This window comes from Eucalyptus grandis, chromosome 2 (genome assembly GCF_016545825.1).
Source record: "Eucalyptus grandis isolate ANBG69807.140 chromosome 2, ASM1654582v1, whole genome shotgun sequence".
In the NCBI taxonomy this organism is placed as follows: Eukaryota; Viridiplantae; Streptophyta; class Magnoliopsida; order Myrtales; family Myrtaceae; genus Eucalyptus; species Eucalyptus grandis.
In genome coordinates this window covers 8,596,822-8,621,221 of record NC_052613.1, presented here as the reverse complement: position 1 = coordinate 8,621,221, position 24,400 = coordinate 8,596,822, and the positions used below count along the sequence as shown (strand labels likewise).

The 24,400-nt window shown below is 42.0% G+C and overlaps 4 protein-coding genes across 6 annotated transcripts; 2 read left to right on the top strand and 2 right to left on the bottom strand.

Annotated features, from left to right (window-relative positions):
* The first annotated feature begins 1,142 nt into the window (after positions 1–1,142).
* LOC104421407 (glutathione S-transferase U10) lies at positions 1,143–3,805 on the top strand. Its single transcript, XM_010033344.3, has 6 exons — positions 1,143–1,278; positions 1,429–1,610; positions 1,840–1,932; positions 2,079–2,096; positions 2,479–2,820; positions 3,308–3,805. Exons 1-6 carry the CDS (start codon positions 1,143–1,145, stop codon positions 3,680–3,682), a joined length of 1,146 nt encoding a protein of 381 aa, XP_010031646.2. The 3' UTR covers positions 3,683–3,805.
* On the bottom strand, positions 2,476–23,592 carry LOC104421383 (hypothetical protein). 2 transcript variants are annotated; one of them, XR_005547783.1, is made up of 5 exons: positions 23,145–23,592; positions 22,925–23,046; positions 21,128–21,292; positions 20,817–20,981; positions 2,476–2,508 (listed from the first exon to the last, which is right to left on the bottom strand). XR_005547783.1 is itself a non-coding variant. In XM_010033307.3 (4 exons), exons 1-4 carry the CDS (start codon positions 23,370–23,372, stop codon positions 20,870–20,872), a joined length of 627 nt encoding a protein of 208 aa, XP_010031609.2. In that variant the 5' UTR covers positions 23,373–23,592; the 3' UTR covers positions 20,622–20,869. The 2 variants fall into 2 exon arrangements, 1 of the variants encoding a protein (XP_010031609.2); XM_010033307.3 differs by lacking the exon at positions 2,476–2,508 and having other exon boundaries at positions 20,622–20,981.
* LOC104421391 (translation initiation factor eIF-2B subunit delta) lies at positions 6,555–11,355 on the top strand. Its single transcript, XM_010033320.3, has 8 exons — positions 6,555–6,671; positions 7,277–7,904; positions 8,478–8,612; positions 8,982–9,343; positions 9,675–10,419; positions 10,506–10,602; positions 10,687–10,741; positions 10,885–11,355. The coding sequence occupies exons 1-8, from the start codon at positions 6,555–6,557 to the stop codon at positions 10,945–10,947; spliced, it is 2,202 nt and encodes a 733-aa protein (XP_010031622.2). The 3' UTR covers positions 10,948–11,355.
* Positions 11,500–16,297, bottom strand: LOC104421400 (zinc finger BED domain-containing protein RICESLEEPER 2). Of its 2 annotated transcripts, none has more exons than XM_010033332.3 (5): positions 15,759–16,297; positions 15,342–15,671; positions 14,354–14,575; positions 13,165–14,042; positions 11,500–12,661 (listed from the first exon to the last, which is right to left on the bottom strand). In XM_010033332.3, exons 2-5 carry the CDS (start codon positions 15,379–15,381, stop codon positions 11,744–11,746), a joined length of 2,058 nt encoding a protein of 685 aa, XP_010031634.2. In that variant the 5' UTR covers positions 15,382–15,671; positions 15,759–16,297; the 3' UTR covers positions 11,500–11,743. The 2 variants fall into 2 exon arrangements, with proteins under 2 accessions (XP_010031634.2, XP_018723284.2); XM_018867739.2 differs by having other exon boundaries at positions 16,074–16,297.
* Positions 23,593–24,400: the final 808 nt, after the last annotated feature.

The window sequence follows — 24,400 nt, the reverse complement described above, 5'->3', positions numbered from 1 at the left end:
CATGGCAAGAGTTATCCTCACATACTCTTGAGACCGATAGAAGATTGAATTCAAACTCTAGAATATATAGGACATTTGTGAGGATTAAATTTTGAACAAGATGTACTGTGTCAATTGTGGTAACATTTGTGATGTTCCCATTTGGAAGACGCACTGTGACAGGGGAATCTGGTATTTTATATATGTGAGAAAACAAATTTTTGTTGTATACTATGTGGTCACTAGCACTTGAATCGATAATCCATACATCAACTGAAAACGAATTCTTGTTGTAGAGGAAGGTACCTGAGAATCCTGCACCCTTATTGCTGGTTTTGAATTGATCCAACATCTACACAATATCTTGATATTGTTCTTGGATTGATCATTTGATGAGGTGATCCATCAGCCTTTTGTGCAGAAACCTGAGAAACTGTGAATTCTCTTTTTTTGTCATTGTCATTAGATTTTCCATGCAGCTTCCAACATGTTTAAATAATATGATGCAGATGTTTACAATAGTCGCAATATTTATTTTTGAATCGGGAATTTTGCCCACTGACTTTTCTTGCTGATGTGGCATTTCGCAGCCCATAGGCTCTGTTGTAAGGAGGCACTGACGTGGCACGATCCCATCCGTCCAATTCTGTTGAAGCCGCGGACAAATGATAACTGTCTGATCCAGCGCGTCGATCTCGTCTGTCCATTTTAGCGTTGAGATCCCAGTCGTCGGACCCAGTGTGTTTATCTGGACTGTCCATTTTAGATTGACGATCCCAGCCATCCACTCCAGGTCTATGATCTGAGCCGTTCGTTTGTAATGGCTTAGGGTTTCCTCCGTTTCTTCTTGGTGCAGCCACGACTCTTTGTCTTTCCAGATCTGGGAAGTTCCGCCATAGGTCATCTTGCCGGAGGGAAGGATGGCAAGGCTCATGCCCTTACCTAATCAAGCGTGTTCGGTAGCGGCCATCTGATGGTGCTCCTATTGAACAACCAACTAGTAGATGCGGCCGAGCGGTGGTGGAGGATCCATCGCAAGGATCTATGACCGAAAAGCCGAGAATGACTCATTGAGAATTAGTAAGAATCTTGTTGTTTTTTCTCGTTCTTTGATTTCGCGATACTGTTTTAGGGTGTTCTCGGGCCCTTTGAGTCACTCTTCGATGGCCTCAAGCTCATTCCATAGAGCTGAGAGGTGGTTAAAGAAAGAGGTAAGCGAGAGGTTCCTTTACTTCAACTCCGATAGAGCTTGGGTGATGGTGAACATCTTTGCTCGGTCAAGGCGTCCATACATCTTGCGTATGCTATTCCAAAGAGTTCGGGAGTCTTCGGTAGGTGGTAGCTTGGCTGCAATTTCTAGGGTGAGGCAGTTGCCAAGCCATGTGCAAACTAGTTGTTTGCACTTGCGCCACTACCGTTGAAGCCGTTTGTCGACTGGAAATGGGATAGCTCCGTTGAGGAAACCATCCTTGTCTTTGGTGACAAGGGCGTTGGAGGTCTCGAGCCCAGGCTGTGTAATTCTCCGGTCTGGTAAGCTGCATCCTGATGAGTTTCAATTCGGGTCCGTCGGCCAGCGACATGTAGAGGGGATCCTTAGGTTCGAGACAGCCATTGTCGGCGACGGGAAAAAGGTAAGGTATGTACCCGAGTTGAGGAACCAGGTTGGGATTCGTTCCTTGACTCGGTATGGACCCGAATCCTTGATTTGGGTTTCCTTGGCCTGACCCACTTCTTGGGTTGATCTCTTGAAACTGGGTTGACTGAGAGAATGGCCCACCACCACTAGGCCGAGAAGCTACAAGGAAGTTCCTCTCCAAACGAGTTGTATGAAAATTGTGGTTCAATCTATGTTTGTCCCAGCCTGGTGGCCCATTGGCTTGGGACAAAATACCATGGAATTATGGGCCATTGAATTGGGCCAGAGATCTGTGCTGGAGCAGGAGCAGAAGTAATGTGAGTATCTTCAGGAGCAGAAAGCATTGGTGTTTGGTTTTGGGATGAAGACTCCTCTACTAGGGCACTCTCAATGTTCTTGTCTTTCTCCATGGTATCAAGAAAGTGAATTCCTAATCATTTGGCTTGGCTTATTGTCTTTGCAGGAAAATCTGCGTCAACAAGTCAGAGAAAAGAAAAATGATGGCCATTCTTAAGGATGCGGAAGCTTGCCCAAAAAGAACGGCTTTGATACCATGACAGAAAGCGTAATGGAGATTTGGAAAAATGCTTTCTCTCTATTTATTGTATACATTTACATTGGTAAATTTATAGTGTAAGAGACAATAGAATAAAATAGGAAAAAATAATAAATGAATCACTACTTTCCTATTTTTCTATTTACCAAACTAATTCACAATTGACTAAATCACAATTGACTAAATTGGAATCTTCAAGATATATTTCCAACTGGGGTAGTTCTTGAAAAACAAGCCAGATGCCTCCGGCTTCAAGTATATTAAAGCACTGAACCCATGAGATCTCCACATCCAATCTCAAATTCAGAGAGAGACGCCGAGAGAGAGAGAGAGAGAGGCGGGCAAAGTAGTTCTTCACGGAATGTGGGCTAGTCCGTACAGCAACAGGGTGGAGCTAGCTCTGAAAGTGAAAGGGATCGAGTATGAGTTCGTGGAAGAAGATTTGACGAACAAGAGTGAAGCACTTTTGAGGTACAATCCTGTTCACAAGAAAGTCCCTGTTCTTGTTCACGATGGCAAGCCCATCGCCGAGTCACTGGTCATTATCGAGTACATCGATGAGACTTGGACGGATGGTCCTCGCCTCTTGCCCCAAGATCCCTACGAGAGAGCGAAAGTTCGCTTCTGGGCTGGCTTTTGCCAGCAGCAGGTCAGTGCAAATTTTTTAGCAAAATGTTTGAGGAAGTTCCTCAACGTGCACATAATCATATCTTGCATTAATCCACCGTCACAGCACAAATAGATTATGCCTTTTTGTTCTCATCTCTACATTATTTACCATGTTGTTTATCAATCAGTTTGCGCACTTGTCCGTAGTGATAATCGATTAAATGACATGGAGTAGGAATTGAGGACAAGTTTTCTTTTTTCCCAGTAAAATCTGGCCATGACCCAGGGAGCTTTCTGTAACTATGATCATAAGATGACGCTAATACAATAGTTATATCCACATGCTGCTGTCTTTAATTGCCATTACCTAGGTAGGCTGCTGCCTAATTGTCATTCATGAAGCATGAAAATATTTCAAAATTACGTCATGACAAAATAATTTCTCTTTGCAAGATCGAGCGATAAAACAAAAGTAAGATGAAACCATAGTTCAAGCAAGTTTTAAGTTTGGAAGTTGTTAACTGTAGTTGTTTGAGGCCATAATCACTGTGGTCAAAACTGATGGAGAAGCGCAAGAGAGAGCTGTCAAGGAAGTGCACGAGAAACTGAAGGTGTTGGAAGAGGGAATCAAGGGCAATTATCCCGAAGGATCCCTATTTGTCAACGGTGACAGCGTGGGACTCCTAGACATTGTTGTCCACTCAATATTGGGTGCTCATAAGGTTCATGAAGAAGTCCTTGGTGTAAAATTTCTGGACCCGGAGAAGTATCCAAGGGTGACCTCCTGGGTGACAGCTCTAACTGAGTTTCCGTTGGTGAAAGAGGCAGCGCCTCCTCATGAGAAGATGGTCGGCTTTCTTCAGTTTTTTAGGGCTAGGGCTCTTAAATCTGCAACAGCTTAATGCATATAAGGGTCTCCTTGATAATAAGGGTGGGAACTTTGTCAGTCAATCTTACGTATCATGTTTGATTGCACTTCTATGTCTTCTGAATGTATTTGAGAAAAAAGCTAATGCCCAATAAATTTTACTTCAAATGTTTCACTACGTCTCTATCTCTTTTTCAATTATTTTACTGCGATAACACTGAACTAGCTATTTGATCCATCCTACTGGGCTACGTTATGTAGCTATTAATTATTGATACTACTAGCTGCATAGAAATCTGGCTGCTTGCAACTTGCAACTTGGCCAAACACAACAAATGATATAGCTTTGATCAATATAGTTCATTGCTGGGAAGATTTCTTCTTGAAGTCAGATGAATTAGGCGATTTAGATCATGCTATTGGATAGCTGATCTTTGTATCACTAGGGATATTTTCAATGTGAATTGCCCAAAAACATTCTTTCCATTTTCCAAGCTAATCTGAAATTAATTTTTTTTCTTTTGCTAAGGCACGAGGTGGAGTGGTAATTTGCGGAGATTTGGAGAGATCGATCTTACAAAAGTGTGGCATTGGCATAGCATCATCGTATGTGAAAGATAGGTACTTGCTCTTAGATTAATTTATTTTGATGACTTCGAAATCCTCTCACAGTTGGATAATTAGGTTATTTTATCATTTTGTGTAGCCTGTTATATTATGTTATGTGGAACTAGACATGTCAAAATAGGTTATATAATAATCCCTTAACCCATAATTGATGGGTTGAATTATCATATGAGTTAATTGTATTCACTAAATGATTATAAATAGATTTAGAATGATAAAACCTAAAATTAATTTGGTTGTTAAATGGATCTATAACTTATTCAAACTTAATTCACTTTTATGGCCCTCTCTTCACTTTCACTCCGCACTACGATCTTAGTTTAGATATGATTTTTCTTAAATTGAGTTAGATATGGAAATGTTTTAATAACATGAGTCTAGTTGAGTATGGATTTTGTATGAATTACTAGATTTATATTATATGAAAATGGATTAAAACATGTTAAATGAATCAATTTGGATTAAACCGTTTCCGACTTGTCCCAAACCGGATCCAATCCGCCCATTTGATAGGTATACGGTAGAACTTTTTAAGTTTTAGAAGTTTGGAGAAATTATGTAGTTCGCAGGTTGATATATTCGCGCCACGTGGAACGACTGTCATGAGCGAGAACGTTTGGACTATTACAAGAGAGCGCATGGGCCCATGGCTTTACTTCCCAGCGGCCCAATGAAACAAAAACTGACTCCACGAACTTCCTGGTCAGCATCATCCTGCGATGTTGCTAGAATTTACAGTCATATAATCAGAAGATCAATGCGCCATCAACGTGAAATACAACCAAGAGCACAATCTTGGTACGAGCAGCAGCATGAAGATGAAGATGATGAAGGCAGAAACAAGCCCCGGCGAGCGAGCTTTGATCTGGTTCATCAGCCCATGTGCTGCCTCCGGCGATCGGGCCGGCCCGATCTTGTCAGGCCACTCTTCCACTCGTCTCCCTTTGTTCTGATTCATTCCCGCTCCGATGCTCACTCGAACTGGTCGCCTCCGATGCGGTTACATCCCCATGCTTTCGCGCCTTTTCTTCCGCCGTAACCATCGCTGCATTGTCCCTCGACTCTGTAGCAGTGAGCATCCGACTCGAGGTCCTGTCGTATTTTCCGTGGCTAAAGGGTTCCGTTTCAGCCGGCGTTAACGTATCTTCAAACGCCAGTTCTAGATTCCTGACGCCGATGCAATCGTTGAAAGATACTCTACTCAGGCGGGATGGAATCTCCGGGGTCGGGGACTCTAAAAGATTGTTCTTGCTCGTCTTCCTGGAAGAATCGATGCCGAAATTCCACCTCGCTTTCGAAAGTCCTTCGGGTTAATCCCGGCCTCGCTGGAAATCTTTTGCCAGGAGACCTCTCCGGTGATGGATCCACCATAATGTCCCTCTTGCTCTTGTTCCTCCACCTCTTTATCTTAGTGATCAGGCTAGACCTCTTGCTCATGCTGCTCTGGCTACCCGAGGTGCTTCCGAGGGTCGAGCTCGTGTCATCGATCTCGTGGCTCTCCAAGGAGGTCTGGGATGAACCACTGCTGTCTGATGCGGCATGGCCGGTGGATTTCGCTTCCTGCCGCAACCCGAGACTCCAATCCTTGAGCTTATGCTCAACTGCTATCTCTCTTCTCCTCAGCTCGTCAAGCAGATGCTTTGTCTCTTCCGCTTCGTCGACAGCATTTGGATTCTCATCTCCCCGGGCAATCACCCGTTGCCGGTTTGCATTTGCAGCCTCGGCTTCCGCCTCTTCCTCAGCATGGCGACTTCCCCGGTTCGCATCTTCGTCGTCTGAAACCATGCAAACACCATCATTTCCCGAAAAGAAAGAAGGAATGACCTGATGATTCAAGATGCGGTTTCCGCTTCCTCGAAGGCTTGACGACGCCATTACCAGAGACCGCAAGAGCTGCGACGGTGGCGAGAATCAGCAAGCTCGCTCTGAGTATCATGTAATGCAAACCCGGCAGCTTTTTGCCTCCGACGGGGCCTCGGAAAGCTCGTGAATTCAGCTCCAATCTGCACAGTTTCGCCGTGAAAATGACACTGCCATTCGTTCATTCGATCTGCTGTGCAGCTGATGCGGACGAATCTCATCGCCAATCGGCGGTTGATTTTCGCTGCGGACCGCGAACATTAAAATGCCCTTTTGGACGAATTCCGTTTGAAGAAGAAGGGCGTGCAAAAGTAGATATTGTGTCCGTGTCATCCATCCTTTCTTCAATCCTTGAAGATCTTTTTGCCGCCAAGCCATGAGATTTTTGTGCAGATGATGGAGGAAATCAACTGTCGAGAATGGCAGTTACAAGTCTCGCGCCGCGAATCGGGGTTCGCCATGGTGGTTGGCCGCTAAAGCTTGCTCCTCAAGTTGCGAACGAGGTGGCTATGGCCCGAGCTGGTTTGAGTTACAACGTAAGTTCCGATGTTGCGCTTCCCATGCTGAAATATAAGTTGAAGGGATAATTATATAAATGATCGTTGAACTTTAAATCAATATGCAAAATCGTTCTTGAATTTTTAATTTATTCATTATAATCTATGAATTTTTGATAAATATTTAATCTAATCCCACACCTATATGAAAATGTCCAATATTAATTTGTCATTAATTCAAGTTCAAGTAAATAGTTTAAAAAAAAATTGTTCACATATAAGTTTAGAAACTATATTGAATATGTACTAAAAATTTACAAATCATATTGGACATATTAAATTTTTTGGTATATTAAGTTAAAATTCAGGATTATGTTGAATAAATTAAAAATTAAAAGTCAATTGAAATTAGTTGCGTCATTTTCCCGAAAGTTAAAAAGGGTCGTTTGTCTGGATTTGGTGTAAGATCTGTCAACACTCTCAATCTATAAAGTAATTCGATAAATTTTTAATCTTTGTTTTGCCAAAGATAAAACTTTTAATCTCGGAATATCGCTTTTATGCGCGGAAAAGGTTCTTTACTTATAATAAATAAATAATATTCCTAAGTCGAATAATCTTACACGGCAATACGATTATGCTAGCGTAAAGATCATAAATCGATTTCAATTCCTGGACCTTTCCAAACCCTAGCAATCCCAATTCTCTCTCGCTCAAGCACCGATCGGCCGTCGCCGGACGGAGGAGCAGATTCCGACGATGGATCCGCGGCGGATCCCCACGCCGCCATCAAGCCGAAGGTCCGGCAGGTCGGCTTCGTGCCCCGCAACGCCCCGCCGGAGCCGCCGGCCCGGTCCCAGTCCTACCCGGCGGAGGCCAGCTCGCCCCCGCTCTCCGACTCCCCCGCCGGCAACTCCCTCTCCCCGGTCATGATCCCGCCGCCGCGGCACCTCTCCGACAACCTCGCCGCCTACCGCACGCCCGCCGTGCCCGTGCCCGAGACGGCGCGCCGGCGCGCGGGCCACTCGCCGGTCGTCGGGAGCTACGACCCGGCGGAGTCGCTCCTCGGGACGTCGTCGCCGGCCCCGTCGCCGCCGTCGAGCGGCAGGCTGATCGGCGATGGGGAGTTCTCGGACGAGTCGTGGCTGCTGCGGCGGAGCAACTCGGCGAAGTTCGCGTCGAGCTTCCCGGGTGGGGGGTTCGATTTGACCGCCGTGAAGGCGGTCTCCGCGGCTGACCTCGCGTCCGATGCGAATGTGAAGAAGACGACCGGTGAGTTTTGATTTCTGTCTTTCAGTTGATGCGTTGTTTTCTTGAATCTTTGTGTCCTATAATCAGTAGCTTGTCAAGGATGGTTCTGTACCGGGAAGATTGCTTTTTGGCTGACAGCATTTGCAATTCGTGCATGTCGGCGTTTGAATTGAGCATCATAGGCAGTATGGACAAGTCCCGTTTGTTTGTCGCGTGCTTTTGTCTTTGGCTTATTTAGGAATTCCCTGGTCCCTAATGGGTCATAGGTGTTACGGCAGCATGATGCTATAGCGTATGCTAGTTTCTGCACATTCCAATTCCATTTGATCTGTTGGTGCGGAGTTAGTATGGTGTCATGGGAAGTGATGTGAAAGGCAGGTTGCTCTGGAGGTTATGTTTCAGAACTATGCAGTAAGCTGGGGGCATTGGGAAAGGGATTAGATATATCATATAGACTTCTCGTGATGTAAAAAGACCTTCCAAGGTGTCTCGGCCATATATATATATATATATATATAATTTATGTATGTATGTATGTATATATCCTGAATCTTCACCTCTGACGCGCCTCTGTTTATTCATGGCTTTTTGCAGAGAAGAGTAAGGGGAGTGCTCTGGAGGTGAAAAATGAAGCAATACCTAGTTCAAAGCCGCTGAAGGCAAAAACTACAAAATCTGAAAGGCGGGCCTTGCAGGAGTCTCAGCGAGCTGCAAAAGTTGCTGGAAGAGGTTATTTCTATGACCTTTAATTTGTGGACCATTAGAATTGCAGAGGCCAAGCTCCTTATTTTGGGCCACGTGGAATCAAGTTTTGACATTGGTTGGCTTTGCATGAATAATGCATAATGCGCCCATGACATGATGTATGGAAATACTGCTTAAATCTGATTTTTAGCTGTAGCATAATCCATTAGGAGGCACCTTTCAGGTTGAGGCTGCTTTTATCTTTTATAACAATTTTGAGTGGTAAGGAGAAATAGAAAGAGGGTGTAACAAGTTCAAAGCTCCAAGCATCAGTCTTGCTCCCTGGCTACAATTTATTGTTGGTGATTACTTATAGAGCAGCCAATTCATTTCAAAAGAAATTCTTTGTTGCAGTGGAGGGAAATAAGTCTACTGCCGCTGCATCTGGCAGAGTCACTTCTGCTAAAGCAGCAAAGCAACCTACACAAAAGAAAGATGTTGCTTCAGCTGCACCCTCTGTGGCAGCTTCTGAGAAGAAAGGAAGTGACCGTGCACCGGAGAAGGACAAGAAGAAAGATGCCCCTGCTCCACGCATGCAATTTGATGACAAGAGTCGGGTGGAAAAGGCTAAAAGGAGAGCTGTTGTCAATCAAACTGAAGCTAGAAATAGAGTTGAGTTGTTTAGACATTTGCCTCAATATGAACAGGGAACACAACTTCCTGATCTCGAGTCAAAGTTTTTTCTGCACGAGCCTATGCATCCTGCTATTTACAAGGTACTTCTAAGAACACAGTGCTTGTTGTATTTCCTGAACTTCTTGGAGGTGGATCTTGGAATATTGTTGAGATCTCAGCAAAACCCTTAAGATAGTTAGACAAGATGTGCAGCATGTAATAAAAATCAGTTTTGCTATGCAACTCCAGAGCACCACTATTAGGGACCTATGTGTCTCAAGAGATGTGATTATGTCCTCTTGTTTAAATTGGATGTCACTGCTTGGTTCTATTTTTTGATATGAACTCTATGCAACAAAGTGTACTGAGTGGTTATCTACAGAAATAGGTATATGCTCAATGTCCTGCTAAGCTTGTTCATGTAATTTACAGGTTGGGTTACAGTATTTAGCAGGAGATATTTCGGGCGGCAATGCTCGTTGTATTGCAATGGTGCAAGCCTTTCAAGAGGCCATCAAAGACTATGTAACGCCAACTGAGAAAAATCTCAACAGAGATTTGACAGCAAAAATTAGCAGTTATGTTTCGTTTTTTACTGAGTGCAGACCACTTTCAATCAGCATGGGAAATGCAATTAGATTTATAAAGAATCGAATTGCCAAGTTACCATTGTCTCTTTCCGAATCAGACGCAAAGACTTTGCTTTGCTCTGATATAGATCGCTTTATAAATGAGAAGATTATAGTGGCGGACCAGGTAATAGTCAGACATGCGACGACTAAGATCAGAGATGGGGATGTTCTTCTTACATACGGTGCATCATGTATCGTTGAGATGATTTTGCTGTACGCCCATGAAATTGGGAAACAATTCCGTGTAGTGGTAATTGATTCGCGCCCCAAACTTGAAGGCCAATCATTACTACGTAGGCTGATAGCTAAAGGGCTGAGTTGTACATATACACATATAAATGCAGTTTCTTATATAATGCATGAAGTGACAGGAGTTTTCTTGGGGGCTTCTTCTGTATTGTCTAATGGTACTGTATATTCAAGGGTTGGAACTGCAAGTGTGGCAATGGTTGCTAATGCTTTCCGTGTTCCCGTTATTATATGCTGTGAAGCATATAAATTTCACGAAAGAGTGCAGCTGGATTCAATTTGCTTCAATGAATTGGGTACATTTTGGCCTCTTTTATGATTCTTTTACACTCCTATAATTTCCTCATAAAGTCATCTAGTGAAACTCTTAAGTTGCTTGCAGGTGACCCGGATGCCGTTTTAAAGGTTCCTGGAAGAATGGATGTGAATTATTTGAGTAACTTGCAGAATAGGGAAAATCTTCAATTGCTGAATCTCATGTAAGCTTTCAGTGTTTTTGGAGTGAGGACGTCATTCGTCATAGGTTGATTTGATTCTTGGCTTTTTGATGTGATGCTCAATAGGTATGATGCTACTCCTTCAGAATATGTGTCCATGATTGTCACAGACTATGGCATGGTAAGTTCTATGTACTCCTTGAATTGTTGAAATTCGAATTGTAATAGAGAACCTTTCAAGGATTTTGTCCAAATCATGATCCCCAACTCGTAGTTATGGTGCTATGGAAAGTTTTGCCATTCACCTTATTTTTATGGTCGCAGATTCCTCCAACAAGTGTGCCTGTGATTGTCCGAGAATATCGGAGGGAGCAGTTATTAATATAGACTCATTGGAGCAGTAATTCCACAATTTTGGAGCTCGATAGGCTGGATAATGGGGAGATCTCTTGCTTTCATTTGGACTCTCAAGCGGTGCACCAACAGAAATAAGCGTAAATAAGCATGGCGGGATTTGCTAACTCTAGGTTTACGTTGTGGCTTTTAGTTTCTAAATGATGTTTCTTTCTAAGTCATCTTTTCTTTGTTTGGCAAAAGCTGAGCTGCCCATGTTTTACTTGTGGGTTATATTGGAAGTGAAGTTAAGGTCTTGTAATTGAATAGTCCATTCTTTGTATATACCGATGATTTTGTTAGGCTTGTCAAAGATCCTTTGGTTGGTCGATTTTCGATCTCTGTATGTACGGTAAGGTGAATAAAACTTTCAGCGAATACGATGTTGAATTCTGTTTCAAAGAACCTGTGTCGTGAACTCAATTAGTAAATCTCGGTGTGGTTGTCAAGAGAGGGTTTCTTCTACTCCTTGTCTCTCCCATTCGGCGATGGAGACTCTGACGGGGATTTCACATCGTAAGAGCAGAGTATGTACCATTAGGAGCATGAGAAATCTTCAGTTTTTCCTTGGGGGGTTAGCATTCGCATAACATTAACACTGTACATCAATCAGTAGTTTTCCTCAGTATGAGTACACCATTCTCTTCTTGCATACAACAGAGACCTAAGGGTGGAAAAAAAAAGTTAGCTCTTGGGGTTTTCCTGCTTGATGATGTGAAAGTATCACGAAGGCGTTTTGGGCATTATCTTAATTATTCTTTCTCATATGCTGCTGTTGCGTATCTCGTCATCATTTGGGTTTCTTGTCAATACAGGTGCTGCTTTCTGCGGTGGCGGCGGCGGCGGCTGCCATCTCCATCAACCTCTCATAATCTATTTCGGCCGACTTGTACTTCAACTTGATCCCACCCTGAGACCATGACCTTATGCACAGTAGAGCCTGGGTGTTATCATGCGGCATTGTATACCTCTGTCTATCTATCTCGTCGCCCTTACCGCAGAATATATCTTCAGCAGAAACTGAGGTCGCCTGGATGGCCAAGAAATCCCGCGCCATGAGACAGAGACGGGGATACCGTGTACTATTGACCTTCCACCATTCCAAAACGTCGGTTGATAATGGAGCGGGAGATTCCGACAGATACTGGGTGAGCTCATCAGTTGTGGCATTCATGCTTGCCCTCCGTTTCTTTCGAGCGATTTCCTCCGCAAAAGAAACGCTTCCTCCGTCTTCAACATCATGAGGACCGTATGCGCTAGCCAGAGAAGCGAAATGGCTAGCTGAGTAATTTCTCATGAAGTAGGTTCTTGCTTCTTCTAGATAATTGTCCAAGTTGAGACTCTCAGGAATTAGTTCGCACTTGATTCGGGGATCCAGAATCGCCGTCATGTAAGTGAAGATGTTGCAGACTTGGCCGCTGTAACTCCTCGACTTGTTCACCATATCCTCTGCCACGCTCTTTAGCCAGTCCGGGTTGTGTCGCGAGTCTCTGCAGGAAGCGATCATCTCAGATATGTGCTCCATGAAGAAGAGAACCAGCCCGATGGTGGGGACTTTGTTCGTGCATATGTTGTTTGTGGTCTTGTAGAAAGGCTCGAGATAAGCATGGACGACGCTCACAGCATTCTTCTCCGCAGAGTTCAACAGCAATTTAGTGCCTAGAGTTTCATCGTGCTTTCTGATTATAGCATCCATAGCCTTACTAGCCTGTGTTTTGTAAGCACCACCAAAAAGAACACAATGTGAATACAGGACTTCTGCTGGAGGAACAATAGGATGAAAAGAAATTGGGACCACAATGCAACCTCACTGCACAATTTTGCCGAATTCCTAAACTAACATAAGCCAAAGAGAAATGTGATGAGCTCTATCTAATTGTTCCATTTCGTTAATCAGAGGGAAATATACCTTCAATAATGATGCTAAGTGATGGTAATTGTCAAGAAAGACAAAAAGAAAATGTGATTTTTACTGTGTCTTATGTTAAAAAATTAGTTTTTTGGGCTGCAATTCGACCTAATGCTTCCATCTTCAAATATGGATAGTGTTTAGATGCCTAGACAGACAAAGATAGACAATGCCATATCCCTAAAAGCAATCATAGGCGAGACCGAGGCTTAATATTGTTGTAATCCGTACACATTGGATTATACGTTAACAGCCCCTTTCACCCTTTTTTTCATACTGCACAGGAAATCTCAGAATAGTACCTTGCGGACCATATCAAGCATCTGGTAACTGCCACTCCACCGTGGTGATGCATCGAAGGGCAATTTCCAACTTCCTTCTTGATAAGCAGTTGTCAGTTGAATGAAATCCTCTGAGATCTCTGAAGAAGCATTCAGCTCGAGAACAAATTCCCGGACCTTGAATAGTATTGGCTTGGTTGTTTTCAATCCATCATCAATGATCGAGTTCAAAGTACGAGCAGCACAGGGAATATAACAGAAGGGCCCCATTTTCCTACCATCTAAATCTTCTTTCAGTGTATGACAAGCATGCAAGGCATTTGTACTGTTATCGTGGGTGCAGGAGAGGGCTCTTCCTTCGATCTCATATGTTTTGAGAACCTTCACCAGAGAGTGGTAAATTTCAGTGCTCCCACAAGGATGAGGTACATGACAGATATCGAGAAGCATCCTCTGGAAGGACCAAGTCTCATCAATCCACTGGCTAGTGACACTCATATAGAGGATTTTTTGATAAGAAGTCCAGAAGTCAAGGGTGATTGATATCTTAGAAGAAACCTGCTCTAAAGCCCCCTTAACATCTTCCTGCATGCTCCTAAAAACTTCACGAAGTACAACTTTGTATTTGTCTCCAGGCCAGAGATGTATGGAGGGGTTTAAAAATTTGTAGGAATTCACAAGCCACTTCTCTTCCAAGGTCGAGGGAGGTAGAGAAGTTAGAATGAGCCACTTCATGATCAACCAGTTTAAGTGATCATAATCCACCTGAATGGTTGGTTTCCCCTGGGGCAGAGGTTTTTTAGCAATGGTGACAACTGGCTGAGGGGTTGAATTGGTGAGACCATCCCCTGCCTTGTCATATCCCGGATGGCGATTGCTAAGGTGCCTCCCCAAATTTCCTTCACCAACGAAAGGATAGATGGGTGAGATAGTTTGACTAATGTGCCACTATATCATGGCCTCTACTATTGCTATATGCTTGTTATAAAAAACGAAGTGACTTAAACCATTGTCTACACCACACAGATAATTGGAGAAAAGCTTGATCTTGTTGCTTCAATAAAATGGACCACAAGTTAGCAAGAGACTGTCCTGATGATGCTAAAAAGGAATAAGGAAATGATGGTTTTGAACATCACACTTTAGAGCCCTGAACTATGTGATTTTGCATCATTGAGAAGAAATTGAAAAAGAAATACGGTAATTATACCAGTGGCTGTGGCAATGGAGTAGTTCTGCCCGCAGAATTTGCAACTTCTACTTTTCTGATCAGCAGCAGTCTCAAAGTACTTGAGATAAACCGACGTCATTGTCTTCTTTCTCGGTTTTGATGAAGGAACAGCATTTCCCTTTTCTGAAGAACCCAGCCCACTATCTAGTGAATCCATTGTCGATGGAACTGGTATGTCCATCACGGATTTCGGCTCCATATCTATTCCAGGAAACAAGATTAAGAGAATCACAAACCTAGTGAAAAACAAAAGTGATGCTCTTCTGGTACAGAGAAATTCAATGTCCAAAAGTATTTGAGATAAAGAATCACATTTGGGATGATAGGACCGAAATGATTTAAATCGATTCAGCAAAATGAGAAGGATGGAAAGGGATTTAGGTAAAGAAGATGGATCTTTGATGCAGAAATACCATGAACTGCATAAAGCGACAGACAAAAAGCTTCTGCAGAAATTTTGCCGCGCCACCATGGACATGTCATTGAGCCAAAACACCCTTACCCGGTCCCTCACAATGCAAGCAAAATTCCAGTCCATTGCCATGGCTTAGAACGCAGTTAACAAGTCCACCGATAGCAATTCAGTCTTTGGGGACAAAAGTGGTGAAATTTCCATACGAATTTAAATGAACATCACAACGCGGACACTGCAGCGAACCATCGAGCCCTGCTAAAACTTAAACTCAGGAAGTAATGCTCCCAGTAAAAGTGCAGGGGAACTACTGATCCACACTCATGCAATGCAGTCCTTAACATGTGTAAGATCAAAATGCAATTGTCTGCCCCGACACTCGGGTTTTACACGCAATCACGAAACACCTGAGATTTCAATGTCGGGGTTTCGACGAATTCAGTTGAAGACAGTACACATTAAAGTCGAACTAGATAACCATATGACACAATCTGCAGATTACCATAAGCTCACGAAAGAACAACTGCCGCCAGAACAAATGGGAGAGATCGTTACCTTTGTAAGTTTTGTACGCACTATTGACATTCCAGTCCATCTGATTCGCCCTTCTTCCCCACCAAGAGCTCCCGTCTAGCAGACCAGTCGCAGCGCCAATTCCAGAAATCTATCCTCACAAGGAAGCGAAGCGAGGAGACGAAATCCGAAGCCGCCGATGCCTCCCTCGAAATCACTTCTCGAACGAGCTTCAAAGCATGAACATTTCGAACCGCGCAGACAAAAAGGACGAGAATTTCGGATCCCTCACTGAGAAATTCGCGCGAAATCGAACTGGCGGGGCGGAGCGCCGGCTCCGGCGGCAGCGCAGCTCACGGTCGGACGCAGCGACTGCAAAAGGGCAAGCGACGGTAAGTCCATCGAAAGCAAAAAAAATTAGGGCTTTCGATTCGCGATCTCGCCGGAGCGCGCGCTCACCTCGCCGGCGGACGCAACCGAGAGCGCTCTTCGTCCATGGAGTCCTCTCTCTCTCTCTCTCTCTCTCCAGAGGAGCCGAACGATGGTCACACCCGATCGGCCGGAGCTCGGCCGGAGCTCGGGAAGAGGGAGAGATTCGAGGGATCGTCGGGACTTCCGTTTTCCGGGAAAATTTGCAGGGCGGAGGGAAAGAGAAAGAGAGGGAAAACGAAGGAGAAAGGAGGGAGGGAGATTGAAGCCGAGAAGAAAAAACCGAAAACCGAAAACGACCGAGCCGAATCGAAGCCGAGAAAAGATAGAGAGAGAAAGAGAGACAGAGATCAGCTCGAAGGAGCCGCGGGATCTGGGGGGGCGATCCTCGGCGGCGATGCGGCGGCGGCGTCGACGGCTTCGGCGAGTTGAGTTGAGTTGAGTTGAGTTGCGATTCGACTCCGAGTGAAGCCGCGAACTGGGAAGGGAAGGGGAGGATTGGAGCGGCGACGAGGAAAACAATAATTGAGCGGCGGCGGCGGCGGCTGAGTTGACTCGAGCGGGGGCGGATTTGACTCAGCGGCTAAAGGGGGATGGGTTTGGACTCGAGTCGAGTCGAGTCGAGACGAGTCAGCTCAGCCTTTTTCGTATTCAGCTTTGCTCGGTCTGTTTGCCGAGCCCCAGGCCCAGCTTGCTGCCACGCTGGCTCTGAGCTTCAGCTTCAACTCGCTCGTTTTTTGACTCCGTTTTTAACAATTCAAATTAAACGGTCGAGCCAATCTTTAGTTTTTTTTTTTTTTCCTTTTTTTTCTCCTTTTTGTTATTGCTTTGTTAGGAAAATCATTTTGTTCAATTTGTCTCTTCACGCCTTCTTCCCCTTTTTCAGTTTCTTCAATTTAAGATACTAGAGATACCAGGTTTCAAGTTTCAACTATTAAATATAAAAAATTTATTGAAAGTTTTTACAATTGATTTTTGGCACAAGCAAAGAACATTGCAGAAACATATTAAGAATTCAATTCTCATTTCAATGGTATCAATTACTTATATCATATATATATATATATATATATATATATATATATATATTTTATGCCGAGGATCCGACCTAGCTCATCTTACGGGAGCATAACACCAACTATACCTCGAGGAAAACTAGCCTAGCAACCCACCAGCCGAGGTGCCCTCTTAAGTCATAGAACTGCTCTGGGAGTTGTGGTGAACTTTGAGAGTCAAACCCCTGACTTGGCGGTCAGAAGGTCGGGCCTCAACTAGACATGCGTGGGTGGGTTTACTTATATCATATATATTTGGTTCCAATGACAGACAATTTTTTTGTTAGTGTATTCGTTGTAAGATGTGTGTATCGTCTTTTTTTCATGACATATATGTAGTAATAAATATTGTAATGCATTAATTTAGGGCAATGATAGCGTAAGTATGCGAACAAATCTATCTTATAACCAAGTATCTAACTTTTTTTGGTTTCTTTCCTTTTTTTTCTTTATTAAAAAAAAAATCATTTTGGCATGTTTGTATCTTCGCAATTTTTTTTCTGTCTCTTTAATTTAAGAGGTTGAAGATACCAGATTTTGATCACTAGATGTATGAAATTTGTCAAAAGTCCTATGAAGTATCTTTTTGCACGAATTAAACAAGCGAAAAATGCTACCGAAAGATGTTATCGGTTCAATTGCTTATTTAGTCGTAACACTTGTTTATTATTTGTCTTTCATTAGATTTTTGTAGTAATAAAATGTTGTGATGCATCAATTTGGGGCCATGATAGCGTAAGTATATGAACTTTTATCTGTCTTATAGTAGAGTATCTAAATTTTTTTGATTTTTTCTTTTGATTTTTTCTCTCAGAAAAGTCATTTTGCCATTTTTGTATTTCCTGATTTTTTTTTCTGTTTATTTAATTTAAGAGGTTGGAGATATAGGATTTTGATTGCTAGATGTATGAAATTTGTCGAGAGTCTTAGGAAGTATCTTTTTGCATGGATTACTAAGCAAAAAATGCTACCAAAACATGTCATCGATTCAATTGCTTATTTCGTTGTAAGACTTGTATATTGTTCGTCTTTCATGACATTTATGTAGTAATAAAATATTGTGATGCATCAATCTAGGGCAATGATTTAGCGTAGGTATATGAACTTTTGCCTGTCTTATAATTGAGTATATAATATTTTTTTTTTTTTTCTCTAGAAAAATCATTTTGGCATTTTTGTATTTCACAATTTTTTTTTTGTTTTATTAATTTAAGAAGTTGGAGATACCAGATTCCGATTGCTAGATGTATGAAATTTGTCGAGTCATCTAAATTTTTTTTTTTGCACGAATTACTAAGCAAAAAACGCTAGCAAAATATGTCATCGATTCAATTACTTATTTCATCCTAAGACTTGTGTATTGTCCGTCTTTCATAACATTTATGTGGTAATAAAATGTTGTGATGCATAGATTTAGAGCAACGTAATTAGACGAACTTTTATCTGTTTTATAATCGTGTATCCAAATTTTTTTGGTTCCTTTCCTTTTTTTTTTTCTAAATGAAATCATTTTTGGCATTTTTTTATTTCCTTAATTTTTTTTTCTGTTTCTTTAATTTAAGAGGTTGGAGATACTAAATTCCGATCGCTAGATGTAATAAAATTTGTCCAGAGTCTTACAAAATATCTTTTTGTACAAATTATCAAGTGAAAAACACTATTGAAACATGTCATTGATTCAATTGCTTATTTCGTTGTAAGATTTGTGTATTTTCCGTCTTTCCCGACATTTATATAATAATAAAATCTTGTGATGTACCAATTTAGGGCAACGATAACGTAAGTACACAAACTTTTATATGTCTTATAAATGAGTATCTAATTTTTTTTTGTTTTTTTCCTTTCTTTTCCCTTTGTTTTTTTCTCTAGAAAAATCATTTTGGCATATTTTATATTTTGTGAATTTTTTTTTCTGTTTCTCTAATTTAAGAGGTTGGAGTTGGAGATACCAGATTCCAATCGCTAGATGTATGAAATTTGTCAAGAGTCTTATGAAGTATCTTTTTGCATGAATTACCAAGCGAAAAACGATACTGAAACATGTTATCGATTCAACTACTTGTTTCGTAGTAACACTTGTGTATCGTCCGTCTTTCATAACATTTATGTAGTTTTAAAAAGTTATGATGCATCAATTTAGGGTAATGATAGCGTCAGTATACAAACTTTTATTTGTCATATAGTCCAGTATCTAATTTTTTTTGTTTTTGTTTTTCTCTTTTGTTGTTTTCTCTAGAAAAATCATTTTGGTATTTTTGTATTTCCCGAATTGTTTTGTGTTTCTTTAATTTAAGAGGTTGGAGATACAAGATTCCGATTCCTAGATATATGAAATTTGTCGACAGTCTTACGAACTATATTTTTGCATGTATTAGCAAGAGAAAAACGCTACCAGAATATGCCATCGATTCAATTGTTTAATTTTTCGTAAGACTTGTGTATTATCCATCTTTCATGACATTTATTGTGATGCTTCAATTTAGGGCAACAATAGCGTAGGTATACGAACTTTTATCTCTCTTATAATCAAGTATCTAATTTTATTTTATTTTTCCTTTGTTTTTTCTCTAGAAAAATCATTTTGTCATTTGTATCTTTGCGCTTTTTTCTCTCTCTCTCTAATTTAAGAGGTTGGAGATATAGGATTATTATCGCTAGATGTATGAAATTTATCGAGAGTCTTACGAAGTATTTTTTTTTTTTTTGCATGAATTACCGAATGGAGAATGCTGTTGAAACATGTCATTGATTCAATTGTTTATTTCATCCTTGTTTCTTACAATGGCAGTTTTTTTTTTTTTTTTTTTTCGTAAGACTTGTGCATTGTTCATCTTGCATGACATTTATGTAGTAAGAAAATGTTGCGATGCACCAATTTAGGGTAGCAATAGTGTAAGTATGTGAACTTTCATTTGTCTTATAATCGAGTATCTAAATTTTTATCTTATTTAATAGAAGAACCTCAACTTTTCAAATTAGCTCGATGTGATGCATCTATTGAAAAACTTACCCAGCGAAATTTGCGCATAATTAATGATGTGGATCTCTTACCCAACAACCATTTCTGTGGAGGTTTTTGGGTAATTAGGTGAGGGAGAAAGTGTAGGCTTACATGATTTTTGCCATCCGATGTCTTACTGACGTCACATCATTTCAAGAGGTTATTTTAAATGCCAATGTGGATGGTCAATGACTTTTTAACGGCATTACTGTACACGTCAACATTTTCCATCTGCGATTTTAAGGAACGTCTCATTTTGACCCAAATTTAAAAACTTAAGTAACTTGATTGAACAAACAAAAATTTTAAATGCTCAATTGTATAAGATACGAAAATTCAAGTTCTTGCGGCGTTATTACTACTCGATTCTACGAGGAACTGCGTTTTGCTTAAATCCGCGAACTCGGTGAATAATACCTTAAACTCATGGATAAGAAAGAGGGAAGCCGAAACTCAGGCAACAGGCAAGAGTTCAGAGGATTTGTCCTCCTTTCTTGGCCAAGAACCAAGAAGACTCAATTGGTCATGATATCCTTCCTGTTATTCTTGCCTTTGATAGCAGAATCTAACACCACTCGATTTTCTTCAGAGCATCGTTGAACAGCAACGCTTTCACCGACCGATACTCATCGTTTGGCACATTCCCAACACATGCGCGTGCAGGTTAATGTAAGCGTTCACTGATTGCGGTGCGATTGCAATCTTACTGGTGTGCGCTTTAGGAGTCAGTCCCGGAACAGAGAGGTCAGTTCCTTAGCAATGTCAAAGTACCGATCTCGAGTTATGAACTATGAAGATGAACTGTGTGAAAGATTAGAAGAGTCTAAATGGCTATGAAGAGAAGAGTAGGAAAGTGAGATGAGCTAATCAATCAAAACAGTAAGGGTGTGTTGTCAATCTTCATCTATTTTCAGTCTTCTGTAATCTGAGGGTGTTGTATCATCTGTGAGAGTGAGTTGATGAGAGAAGGATCATGCCATGGACCAGAACTAAATGCCAGTCCATCCAGCTCTCCAATGAGGAAGGGGACAAAGAGAGAGATAGAGAGAACTGTGTGTAAATGGGTTCGACCAGCTTTGATAGGGTCATCTTGAAGAACCGCCTCGTCTTCTCCTCGGTTTCCTCGATCTCCAGATGATGGCCGAGGGATTTGGGCATAACCGGTAAGGGATTTTAGGCGGATGAATATCAGGTAGGCTGCAATATGTCCATTCAAGCAAATGCACTGTTTAGAACCTCATCTGAGAAAAAAGTCTAAAGTGCAGGATTCTTTTTCTCCTTATTGTATTGATATCATGGAAGTGTTCGATACGTTCAAGAACTTTAAGGGGACGAAATCTTACTCCAACGGGGTCATATCGACCTGGGAAAAGTCCAAGTTGATCGATGAAGCGTCCGTCGTAATCACATGAGTCTTGGTGCTGCTGAACGGGGAAGAAGGTGGTTGCCTGATGGCTAGGACTCTGCAGTTGAAGTTGCTCGCAATGTCGTCGTGGGTCATGGCCAACCTGCAACGCATGCCCAAACAAGAATGTCCGGTTTTAGGTTTTCGAGCAGTTGGAAGTACCTCAAAGAAAAATCAATGCATTTGCCCTTTTGCAGGTACTAGGATTCTGCATGATGCTTCACCAAACCCAATTTCCGTAATTAGCAGGCCACTTAGAAGCAATAAAGAGCTTCTAATCCCCCGTCTCGGTGCATAACACAATGACATTTTGGGCTTTCGGCATTTTTAAGGCAAGTTGAAAGTTGAAAGCTGACTTCAAAGTTGAACCAAACGGTCCAGCATTGGACTTTCAGCCTGAAAGCCTCTTGGAAATGTTGAACCAAACACAACGAGTCGGTTCTCTTTGTCCCGCGAATGAGAATCAAATCGATCAGCTCTTTTCCCGCTCTCGGACAAGCTAACGATAGTAATATGATGGACAAACAGTGTAAAAGATGCTACAGTTGCTCACGATGGTTCACCAAATCCCCCACTTGACAAAGCCTTTATGGATGTGGAACCCAGTACACAGTGTCTTAGCTTGCCTCCAATGAACATAACACGTGAGCTCTGTATGAGTTTGATCAGGCCATCCACCATGATCCTAATCCCCTAGCCTCGGTCAAACCCATTATAGAGAAAAATTCACTGCACATTCTATACTAAGGTCCTTTATATTTTGCGAAAAATAAATAATTTAAAAATATATTTTTTAAATGATGGTTTTTATCTTTTGCGGAAGTGAAAGAATGGAAGAAAAAAATTGTTATTGACTATGGAAATTTCATCGACTAATTATTTCAAGCAATTACTTTTAAAAAATAATTTTCAAATTATTCATTTTTCACCAAAAAAAAAAAAGAGCCTATGGCAATTTCCATTGATGTGTGGTGATGGCATAGTCAAACATCATTTTCCTTCCATTAGCCGAGCAATTGGCCTCTAATGATCGATGAGAATGTGTTGATTAGTACAAATATATAAAACAGACGAGTCGCATCGTCTGGTACTCGAACCTTTTTGCCGTGCTTTGTCTTATTTCGTTTTCATGTCTGACATTGCCCACTCATTTTGTCGACGCCCTTTTTCGTACCCTTTTCGAAGTTAAAAAAAAAAAAAAAAAAAAACCATTTATTGCTTTTCCATCGAAATGAAAAAAAAAAAAAAAAAGATTCAATTTTGAAATCGTGATAAAATCTAGCATGAGTGCAAATTAACTTCAATAATGGAACAAAAAGACAGAAGTGAAAAAGGGGGGAAAAATAGAACGAAATGAATGAACGAGCACAAGCACATGGTCGGTCAACAAGGGCTTGCCCTGCTCCATCATTGGCTCCATCCTGTTCGAGTCAAGCAAAACCCAAAAGAAAAAAAAGAAGAGAAAGATGGAAGATTAGGTGGTCGAACTTGACATTAGATTGCACGTCGTCCGCCGGGTAGGTTGACCTGTTCTCGAGTCATCTCTCCCTCTCTCTTCCTCTCTCAATTCGCCGCACAAGAACGGAGTTTCGCGATTCGCAGGCGTTCAAATCGATCGCAGCTAAAAACCCATCAAGCGCAGGGCTCGAATTTTGCAGAGTCGACGAGCTCTGCTTCGGGAAACAGAGCAAGAGCGATGGAACCGGGAAGTTTCCGCAGGAAGGGAGAGGCTTACTTGTAGAGGAAGCTCCGGTCGTGGAGCCCGACGACGAGGGCCGACGCGCCCATCTCCCTCACCAGCGACGCGATCTTCGCGCCCTCCTGGTCGCCCTCCGCGACCACAATCTCTATATTGGTCTGCAAAACAAATTCTCCGATCACTGGACCGAACCGAACCGAACCCAGTGGGGACTTTTATAAGGAGGAAGAGCGGAGCCGAGCAAAATGGAGCTTACGTTGGGGAAGCTGCTGCAGATGTCCTTGAAGGAGAGGGCCAGCTGGTAGCCCCGGAGGCGGAGGAGCCGCAGCTTCTTCCTGCTCCTGGAGCCGCCGGCGGCGGCGGAGTAGACGTGGAGGAGGGTGATCACGTCGCCGCAGCGGAGCAGGTTGCGGAGGGCCCACCCGAGCGCCGTCCTCGCCGCCTCCGCGTCCTCCACCACCACCGCTATCTTCCTCACATCCATCCCCCTCTCCCCCTCCCCCTCCCCCTCCCTGGAATTTTACCCTTCTGGGGAGTTGGGTCCGTCACGAACTCCGCACACCTTGCGGCCTTTCTCTCTCTAGGACAATGCGGCCCCTCTCTCTTTCTCTCTCTCTATCTCTAGGACAGGGAAGAGGGAGATGCCTAGGTGGGGACGAGGATGGGATTGGAGAGGTTGAGGAGGGAGGGGTGTTTGGTTTATATGAGGATGGATCGAACTGGATCATTAAATTAATGTTTTCGGGGCTACGAGGGAAGGAGGGTGACCTTGGCATGAAGCATTATTGCTGGATCGAGTGGGCGATGTGACGTACCACAACCGGCCATTTTGAGTAGATTATTCATTTGTCTTCTTGATTAAATTTGGGATTATGGCGTTAATTAAGCCCTTATTTTATGGCATGTGATGTTCTTGCCTTTTCTTTTTACGGTATGGATTTTATTGTCCATTTTTTTTTTTTTAACCTTAAGTTTATGTACTTTGTTCTGGACCATTAGATTGAGCTCACGCTGGCTATGTTAGAAAGTTCAACAAATTGGATTAGATATGATGTGTGGATTTCAATGAACAAGGGGACCGCGTGCACAAAATAGTCTAGAGGATAAATGAAGAGAAACTACGTGTGTATAACCTGTATTTGTTTTTGAGAAGATTTTATGATAAAAAGAAAAATGGTATCCTAGAAATTCATTTTTTGGGAAAATGTTTTCCTTTTTCATATAAAAAATTCCTTTTTCTACTAAGCATAGATATTTCTTTTGAGGCTCACTCTATTTACACTAATTTTTTACACCCAAATTAACCACAAAGTCTCACTCTTGATTTAAGATTATTTCTTAATTTTTTTCTTCTTCCGTTTCAATTTTACTAAAAGACAAAACTACACACATCCATTTCAAACAATTTTTTTTTTCACCCTAACCACTTCTTCCACACCAATTACATTCCAATATTTTCTTCATGTTTATCTTTTTCTAAACTCATTCACCATTGTTGTAATATGAACAAGC